The 10,104-nt window shown below is 47.7% G+C and overlaps 1 protein-coding gene across 1 annotated transcript; it reads left to right on the forward strand.

The window, feature by feature from the left end:
- Window positions 1-1,690: 1,690 nt before the first annotated feature.
- otop2 (otopetrin 2) lies at window positions 1,691-7,116 on the forward strand. The gene is made up of 7 exons (XM_036552777.1): window positions 1,691-2,072; window positions 2,247-2,383; window positions 2,538-2,596; window positions 4,052-4,158; window positions 5,479-5,750; window positions 6,086-6,676; window positions 6,946-7,116. Exons 1-7 carry the CDS (start codon window positions 1,691-1,693, stop codon window positions 7,114-7,116), a joined length of 1,719 nt encoding a protein of 572 aa, XP_036408670.1.
- Window positions 7,117-10,104: the final 2,988 nt, after the last annotated feature.

The raw sequence follows: 10,104 nt of genomic DNA on the forward strand, positions 1-10,104 counted from the left end.
TTTTGTAATTTATTTGTTTTACGTGAGCTCTCTGATGGCGTTTTTATAGGTTTGATTTATTCACCGTGATCAGTTCCGTCTTTTTTAAGCAGTCACCCTAGAGGCCATCAGGTGTTTGTCAATAAATCACAGAGGTGATAGATGGGTATAAAAACCATGACCCACACCTGCAGCTCACAACGTCAGAACGTACATCGCGCGCGCCCTCAGGTAAGCTCGTCGGACCGCTAAAGGAGACACTGTCATATTTATTGTGCAATAATTGATATCTGCTTATCTATTTGTTTGCTGGAAGTTGGATTCATGTGGGGAAATCTGTTAAGCCTATACAATTTCACTTATTTAGTCACATTTTTCACGAGGTACACGGACCGCGCCTAAAATGTATGACTTCGAGAACATTTATAACAAGACGGTATGCATGACAGAGCCAAGAAGATAGAGGAATGCGAAAAAGATGAAGTGCAGGAACTTTTAAATGTGCTTCGTTTGCGGTCTGAAACGGGGCTGAAAGAGGAAAGATGTAATGAAAAAAAGAGTAGTATTTGCATTTGGAGTCTAAAACCGACGATCAGCAGACCGACGGGAAGGTCGACTCCCCCAATCCCACGAAATTACGGCAGCAACAGAAAGGGCGGAGATGGGGATGCAGAAATAGCTACACATGAGTTACACTGTGAGTGCATTAGTGGGTGGGTATGCTAACAGCGCCAGGCAAGAAGGAGGAGCGAGATTGTGGTCCTGGCTCCCGGTGTTTCACACAAGCAATCAAGGTGAAATGCTTTTCTCGAAGGCCGGGACTTGAACACACGATATAGTGTGCCAGTCAGCGCTCCACACTTCCGCCGTTGTTTTACTCAATTAAGGATATTGGGAGATTACATCAGGGGTTTGATGGCTATCCAGATTGCCCAACACGAGAGTTGTGGGATCTCTGAAGTCACAGGTCAGTTCTGGATAGGACTTTTATTGTTTAATCACGCATTAACTGCGGCTGGAATCGTTTCGTCGTGCCGTCTCCTAGCGAGCGTATCAGACTGAGGAAATTAAATTGGGTTCGGGTGATACTGTGGCATCGGGTTACAATGAGGAGAAGTTCGAAGGAAAATAATGTTTATTTGACGATCTAAAACCTAGACTATTTTTTTAAATCCTTCTGCATCAGTTGTGAAAAGCAATTGAGTCTGAAAGAGGCGTTCTCGCCAAACATCGTTATCACCACTCTATGACATTATCTGGTGGCTGTGATCCAAGCCAAGCACTGGCATAAAGATGTGGAACTAAAATGAAAATTTCTTTTTTTGTGTGTGCATGTAACATATGTCAATACTTCCTTAACAACTTATCAAAAGTACACTGTGAAGGCAAAAGATTCAAACCTGTATCTGTGCAGGTACATCATAGCTGTGGTCCCAGTAATGGTGCAGTTGAGGGGGAGGGGTGGGGGTGGGATCTCTCCTCTGATGAGGCTGTATGAATCAGAGGGTTGATGAAACACTGATTCCTTCTAGCACCTGGGCAGAAAAAGTAAGGCGTGTTCAGCAAGCTTCCTGCTTTCAGGGAACTTGATATCGGCAGCTCCCAGGTACCGGCCCAGCAGGCCGTCTCAAGCCTCTGAGGTCTGAGAGGAAACAGATAGCGAGGAAACCCAGGTCTTTGAGGAAGCGCTGGGGAAATCTGAAAAATGACCATGACTTGTGGACTGCCGGCAGATCCCAGCAAGATGACAGTCGTGACGGAGCAGGTGGAGGTGAGGGGCGTCCCCCGGCCCTCGATCGCCCCCGGGACCTCACTGCAGCTGGGCGGCAGGGGCAGCGGGAGGGCGAAGGGGCGGCGGCGGGCGTGGCTGCTGTCGGGGGTCGTCAGCGTCAACATCCTGATCCTGGGCTGCGCCATGGTGAGCGGCAGCGCCTTCAACGACGTGGCCGTCTCACCTGTCGACCTGCAGATCTTCCTCACCGTCCTCCTCATCCTCACCACCGCCTGGATGGTGTACTACACGGCCTTCACCGCCCGCAAAGACCACGCCGTGCTCTACAAGGATGGGCACGCCGGGCCCGTCTGGCTCAGGGGTAAGGTCAAAGGTCACCTCCGCAGGAGAGTTTCACAGGTCAGAGCAAGCGGGCGGTGAAGCCCCACAGGTGCAGAATTCCCTGCCCCTCTGAGCCTGTGACAATCAATTTTCATGAGTTCGAGTCGTGCTGGTAATTGTATTTCTACAAGCGTGTGTCTCCCTCTCTCTACAGGAGGGCTGGTTCTTTTTGGAGTCTTTAGCCTGGTCATGGACGTCTTCAAAATCGTAAACTATGTGGGCTACCTGCACTGCGACTCGGCGGTGAACATCGTCTTCCCTGCTGTGCAGGCCGTCTTCATAATGGTACAGGTACGACACTTGCATGAGGTAGCAAGGTGCAATCGCTGCACGCTGTCCTTCATTTCCCCTCTCAGAAAGAGATCAGACGGTTCCTAATGAGTTTTTTGCTTGATCGCAGTGGCTGCAATATTTGTAAAAAGATTTCCTTTTTCCTGAATTTCAGACGTACTTCCTTTGGTTCCACTCCAAGGACTGCGTACAGGTGGAGAAGAATAGAACATGGTGAGTGTGGCTAAGCACCCTGTCACTTGCCTCACATAGTTTTAACTGGTACTTCAGATATACCCACAACTAGTATTTATTTATTTTTAAAAGGCTTTATAAGAATTTACAATGAAGCTCTGAATGTTATTAATAATGTCATAATGTTGTCAGTGAAGAATGTTAAAAAAGCAGTCGGTCAGGATTGAAAAGCATGAGGTAGGATTAAAATGTAATTGATTTTCATTGCTGTTTTTGATCATCTGAGAAATGTTTAGTATATGTTTATGGTTATATTACGCAATATAACATACGCAATGCATTATGCAGGTGAATTCATGTAATGTATGAATTTGAATGTTCAAAAGTTGGTCATGGGTAATGTTCAGAGCCTTGGAGACCTTTTGAGGGAATGGGACGGCCCTAGTTATAAAATGTATGAATACTGTAATGAATATGAATGTTGGTTATTTGTGAGCCAGGTGTTTGTCACCCACCGGGCTCAGGCTGCGTGGTGCTTAACAGCTCAGGTTAATGGCGTAATAACACGGTAGAATTGAGATAACACTGCAGTGCTAACTTCAATCACCAGAAATTCCCACAGACTGCGTGTCGTTAGACACTAAAATTAAGTACCATCACCGCTGTAAAACAGCTCTATCCACACGAAGCTCATGCTAGTCTGCCCTGTCATTATGGCATAGCAACAGGGGTAAAAAACGACAAAAAAACAAAGACATGATATAAACTGTGAGGTGTTAGCTGGTTGGAAGGAAATCAGTTACTAGTTTTGAAAGCACAAGTTATTAGTCATAGACCGCAAGTGTTTTGGGTATTCCAGGAAGTACAAATATGCTTTGGAAGGTTAACAGGGACAGCAAGATAAGAGTAGCAGGGAGGGCAACAAAAGAACTAGTCAGTGGAAAAACAGAAACAGCTCAGGTCTGATTACACCTCCTGAAATCAGTGTATTCTGGGTAAATTCACTGCATACTGGGGTTTACTTATGAAAGGTCAGGCCTGCTTGGCAGACCGTTTCTAGGTCAGCATTAATTCAGGTCACCAGCTCACGTGGAGAGGCCCCGTGCTTGAGATAGCGATAGAGAGGCACACCTGACATTTCCTCACCTGTAAGCTCCTCTGCTGTGGTTGAATTTTGACCTGCAGCCTGCACCTGCACAGGTGACCTGTGACTCCATCTTGGACAAAAAGACCTGCTGGGAAAAAGCCTGATCCGAGGCCATCTTGTCAAACGCATCCCCAACCCTAACCCTAAAATCAGTCCCAGTATAGTCTCAGTATAGACTGGGTATGAGGACGTCACATCCTTGGACAGGACTGCCCTGAAGAACCTGCATTTTTTGACATTTCTGTGCCGGCTGGCAGCGCCTCATGGCCTTGCTGTTGTGATCCTCCCCTGCCGTCCTGGTGTGCAATGCCCAACCCTTCACCCTGTGTGCTTTTTTCCCCCCACAGCTGTGGCCTCATGCTCTCCCTCTCCACCAATCTGATCATCTGGATGGCCGCGGTCACCGAGGAGTCTCTACATCAGACTGTCGTCCCGGAAAACGCAACCGCAAGAGGTACCGCATCGGAAGCGCCGTGCGGTCTGACCGCTCCCCACTCCATCACCGTGTTTGTCACTTCCTAGTCCACTTGGAGCCATTTCCATGAAGCACTCTACTCTGTTGAACAGAAAGAGCTGCAGCCACCCTCAGCATTCAATCCCACAATCCTCTGGTGTGGGCACAGAGATAGAATCGCCACAGTAGTTCTACTCACTTAAATCCACAGTTAAATACATGACAAATTACAATATCTGTGTGTGTGTGTAAAATACACATCAGCGGAGCGCTGTAGCCATTTTAGTAACTTGAGTGTGTCCATTGTGACAGCCATGTCTCCCTGATACAGTTGGCAGGGTAGCATTAGTGGGCACGGGAACTGCTCTAGTAACCCAGAGGCTGCAGGTTCAGTTCCCAGGTGTGGCACAGCCCTCAGCACTCTTCAGCAGCAAGGTGGTTAACCTGAATTCCCTCTGTAAATACCCAGCTGTATAAATGGGTAACGTGTCAAGCATGAGCTATGTAAGTCAACGAGGATAAGGGAGAGCGATAAGCAAACACACACAAAGGCATAATGCCCGTGGACGCACTTCTTCAGTAAGAGAGCCAACAGAAACCGCGGTGACGCCGGTCTGCACGTGTCTTATTGAGAGGGATTGGACTCATTTGGTGGGAAAGTTGAAGCCTCTGAGCAGCCGTGTTCAGGGGCAGAAAATGCGGCTCGCAGCAGGGATAGTGCCCTTGCTGACACAGCAGCAGTGACAGAGGCGCTGTGGGTTTGACCTCCGAGTGCGTGACGATGAAGATTAAGCGCATTTATATTGCACCTGCTGTAACCTGCAGCTGCGCCCACAGGCAAACTGCAAACCTGGCTGCGCAAACGAGCGCTCCTTTTCTCCCCAGTCTCCACCAGCGTTTTTCCACCAAGCGCTACGATGTGTTGTTTTGTGTCTTTTCCAGAGCAAATCGCCTGCTTGATAAATCTGTATGTACAGCTGCGAGGTGTTCCAATGGGAAACCTCCCTTCCGTAGGTTCTGCGTAGATTGGTCACGTCTCATTGCTTTTACTGCTATCACCCCGGCAAAAGTGGCAAAACATCTTCATGCTGCTCTCCAACTTTTTGATATAAAAAAGTCCACTTCGCTCAAATTGTTTATAGAAAAATGTCAGTGGCATTTGCTGTACGAAGGTGACATCATATCAAATTTGACTTGGTTGGTTTGTTGGTTGGTTGGTTGGTTGATTGATTGGTTGGTTGCTTGATTGATTGATTGATTGATTGGTTGATTTATTGATTGATTGATGGATTGATTGGCCTCTCCCCTGCCTCTCTCCAGCGAGCGGGCAGGACGGGGATTGCTATTGCAGTCACTCGGCATGCGGGGTCTTCGAGACGGCCTACTACTACCTGTACCCCTTCAACATCGAGTACAGCCTGTTCGCCTCCGCCATGACCTACGTCATGTGGAGGAACGTGGGCCGGCTGGTGGATGAGCACGGACACCACCCCCACCCCCACCCCCGCTTCCGCCTGCGGGGGGTGCTGGTGGGCCCGTCGGCCGGGCTAGTCATGCTGGTGGCGGGACTGGCCACCTTCGTGGTGTACAAGGTATGCACCTCTATGCCACAGTCCAGCGTTCAGAATTCTCCTGTGTATACAGCTGGATATTTTCATGGTGATATTAAGGGTGGGAGCGTAGTGTAGCGGTAAGGAGCAGGACTCGTAACCAAAAGGTTGCTGGTTCGATTCCCCACTGCTGCTGTACCCATGGGCAACTTAACCCAGAACTGCCTTGGCAAATATCCAGCTGTAAGAGTGGATAAAATTGTAATAGTGTGTTTTACTCTGGATAAGAAGGCCTGCTGAATGACAATAACGTAAAGCACTGTAATGTAATGTAAAGCACTGTAATGTAACGTAAAGCACTGTAATGTAATGTAAAGGTGGACGTGACATCGAGCAGCGAGGCAACGAAGCACGCCGCGCTGGTGATGCACTACGTGATGAACACAGTGGCCGTCTCCCTGATGTCGGCCACCAGCGTGGCCGGCCTGGTGCTGTACCGGCTAGACAAGAGGGCCCACGTGTCGGGCAAGAACCCCACGCGGCTCCTGGACGTGGGTCTGCTGCTGGGGGCCTCCCTGGGCCAGATGACCATCTGCCACTTCACGGCGGTGGCGGTGGTGGGCACGGGACACGTGGGCGAGCTGGACGCGCTCAACCTGGCCTGCTCCCTGCTGACCGTGCTACAGCTGTGCCTGCAGAACGTCTTCATCATCGAGGGGCTCCACCGCCAGCCCTTCCCCGAGGCCCACGCCGACCTCGTCATCGCCAACGCCGCCGCCGCCATCCCCGCCCTGCCCCCTGCCGAAGGGCAGCAGCCCTCCGTTGTGGCCGTCGTGGAAACCAAGTCCGCCCGGGTCCGCGCCAGTCACAGCGCGGCTGTCCCCGCGGTGCCCCCACGCCTCCACCTCACCTGGAAGAGGTGGGCCCTCAAGGAGGTGTGCTGCTTCATGCTGCTTTGTAACGTCATCGTAAGTGTCTCCCACCCGTCCAATCAGAGCTCAAGTAATAAGATTCTGTTTTATCTTTTTTCCTGTTCGCATGCAATAGCTTGTCTTAGGAGCGGTGTTGGGTAGTCCCATTGTTTGGGGGATCTCTATCATTTTCACCACTAGTTAACGGATGCATTCAACCTCTGTTTGGTTCTGTCCATGGTTTTCAATCACGCTATCGCTATCTCCATTTTCATTGGCGTGTTTTTGATCATGCGATCTCAATCAATTTCCGATTTCATTGGCAGCTCTGGATCATGCCAGCATTCGGCGCCCGCCCCCAGTTCGACAACCCAATCGGGTTGCACTTCTACGAGGAGACCATGTGGGTACCGATCGTGAACGTTGGGCTGCCGTTCGGCATCTTCTACCGAATGCACTCGGTCGCCAGCCTCTTCGAGGTTTTCCTGACCTCATGAAGACCTCCAACACAGGAACCAGTACAACTCTGCCATACAACGTCTACATCCTCAAACCGAACTTTTACACAGTTTTTAACGTATGCATTTGTCTTATACTGAACAGTGGAAACCAAATATTGTATGTACTGTAGCTCACTTTACATGGGTCTTGCAGATACAGTAGGATTTTAAACTGGGAATGGATGAGCAACTATTTTGTTACTTAACTCAGGTTTATGTTCTAAATGAATTTATATGAAAATAATGTATAAAATAAATCAAATGTTTGATTATAAATGGTGTTTACTGATGCTGCAACACCGTCAACTTCCTTCTCTCAAGATTTTCCCTTTTTGGAAAGTGCAAAATCTCTGGCTGAATAATTATGTGTACAGTAACTTGGGAAAGGTTTTACATGTTTGTAAATAGTATCTTATTTTTGTATGTGATATATGTGTTGTTCATTTGCTATTTGAGCAACATTAATAAATACATTTTTTAAGAATTAGTGTGGGCATTCACGTTTTCATGAAAACTTGAAGTCGGTTACTTAAAAGATTTCCTTGTAAAAAAGTGATATATGTCACTATGGAGATTAAATCCAAAATACAGAAATATATAAATTCATATGAATATATAAACATTTTAATGTATGCACATATTAAAATGTGCACATTCAAGCATTTCAAACTACACACACTGAACACTATATTTTACAATGGCAGCTATTTTTAAATAAGTTCTAATGTTCGAAAGGAGTGAAAAGGAAATAAAAATATGATATATTTTGCCATAAATGCAGTTTATGAGCTGCACGTGTACGTGTGTGCAGAGGCAGAAATGCCTGCACTGGTGTGACTGACATTATCAGTGCCGACTGTGCGAGCTTTGATTCCTGCCGGGAACCGCGCTCCTATCAGAGGTGTGTATGATAATGAGCAATCACTCGCCAGCGGCCCCCGCTTGCGCCCCCGCCGAGGGTGACCTGGTACCTGACGGATGCCGTTGTTTGCCTTCCCTCGTCACCGCCGCTTCCACCTGGTGGAACGCGCCGGAACGCGGGGCGCACGGCGCAGGCTGGCTGAATTCACGCTCCAGGCCCGGGAAACGCAGACTAATCGCTCTCGCAGCCGAGCTGCAAGGAATTTGATGCTATTGTCTGCGTTTGCTCTCCAAGATTCCGGGGAAGGAGTTAAGCTGGACGTGCGTTCCCTGTGTTTGATTGTCTGGCTTCTGTTGGAAAGCGAGGAGCTTTTCCAGTATAGCACAACCTCAGAATCATTACTCCTGACATTTCACGAGGCCATGAAAAACTCTTTTATAGGAATGACACATACACATATTTTCACACATAAAATGTTCCTTTCCCAGGGTGTGATACGAGGCTTTGGTGGACTGCTTGTTAAAGTCTGAAAGCTTTATTTCTTCAATAAATAATAAGGGAATGTTTAACCAGGCTGAGAGGGTAGATGTGCTTCCTCTTTCTGTGGTGTACCGTGTGTAATCTCCGTTTCTGAGTTTCACACGGGGAACAGCGTTACATAAGCATCACCCGATGTCAGAGGAACCAGTAAAACTCCAGTGGAGGATCAGTTTAAAATGAGCTTTGCATACTGGGTTGGACTGGGAATCATGTTCAGAACTGGGCTGTAAGACACTTCTGAGAGGGCTGAATTCAAAATAAAAGCCTGTCTCGTAAGATGTCTCAGAGTTAAGTTTCACAAGACCTTAGTGCCAGCTGCCAGGAGTGCCCACATACAATCAGTTCTGCGAACAAACATGAAAACCTCAAACAAACCGTTTCCTCAGAGCAGAATCAACTCAGCACTAATGTTACTCCAAACCTTTGTTTAGGAATTCTCCAGAATTACACAGTAAGCAAAGTCTGGTGTTGTGAGTTTTATCAATGGGCCTTTCTCGAGAATTTTGAAAGATAACAGCGTACAACTAGCCAACTCAGCATCACCTCACCACCCTAACAGGCAAGAAGGGAATTTCATTTCATCTGACCCAAACCACTCAAAACAACAAGGACGGGTAATGTTTGCCATTGGTGCAGTCATTAGCCATACCCTCAGTCTCTTTCAAATATTAACTTCACACTGAGTCCATGTGAGCTCATTTAGAAGTACTTTATAACATATTTTACATGTAATAAACGATAAATACTCCTTCAAACATTACACAGCACACAGTATGTACACAGGACCCTGTCATTTCTACAGCTGCTATGCATGTCCAGGGTATAACATAACAACGGATGGTAAAGGGGTTAAAAAACTGGAGAAAAAGTGGGTTTGGACATGAGGAGAGAGAATGTTTAGCCAGATCCTCTGGATTTTTTAAACCTACAGCTTTAAACCTACATTTTCCATTTTTGTTTAGTTGTTTTGTCCCCACAAAGAGCTACAATGACACGTTGCCATGAAAACAAAGGACACGCGGGCAGCATTACACGTGGACCGGGCTTGTCTGTGACTCAAGGCAAAGAGCAAAGAGCTCCGTTCAATGTCCAAACACATAATCTCTCTCTGAGGTTTTTTTTTTTGTCTCCAGTGAAACACTCCACTGTTTCCAGAAAAGAGGATTTTTTTTTTAGTACTGTTCAGTGAGGTAAATCACCAGGCCTTGACGCTGTATCTGAAGTTCTGATGGTCAGGACACAGCGGTCGGACCGAGCATACACTGAGGCTCCAGGCCCCGGGTCACAGAGGAGCACCGCCAAGCACAACACGCTTCACTGAAGAGAGGCCCATAAACACGACATCGCTCCATTGCCCACAATCCATCACACCCCTCAGCAGCTGCCAGCCAGGTGCCTGACTACTTCACAGCCTCACCTCCCTGCACTTCCACCTCAGGACTAGCAAATGGTACACCTATACATACCTGTCCTACCTTAGGACTAGCAGATACACACCTGCCCTACCTTAGGACTAGCAGATACACACCTGCCCTACCTTAGGACTAGCAGATACACACCTGCCCTACCTTAGGACTAGCAGA

This window comes from Megalops cyprinoides, chromosome 19 (genome assembly GCF_013368585.1).
Source record: "Megalops cyprinoides isolate fMegCyp1 chromosome 19, fMegCyp1.pri, whole genome shotgun sequence".
Classification (NCBI taxonomy): domain Eukaryota; kingdom Metazoa; phylum Chordata; class Actinopteri; order Elopiformes; family Megalopidae; genus Megalops; species Megalops cyprinoides.

Coding starts and splice junctions, on each gene's coding strand:
- otop2 (XM_036552777.1), top strand. CDS start 1,691: ATGACTTGTGGACTGCCGGCAGATCCCAGCAAGATGACAGTCGTGACG. Junction 4,159..5,478: donor GGAAAACGCAACCGCAAGAG/GTACCGCATCGG, acceptor GCCTCTCTCCAG/CGAGCGGGCAGGACGGGGAT. Junction 5,751..6,085: donor CCACCTTCGTGGTGTACAAG/GTATGCACCTCT, acceptor TGTAATGTAAAG/GTGGACGTGACATCGAGCAG.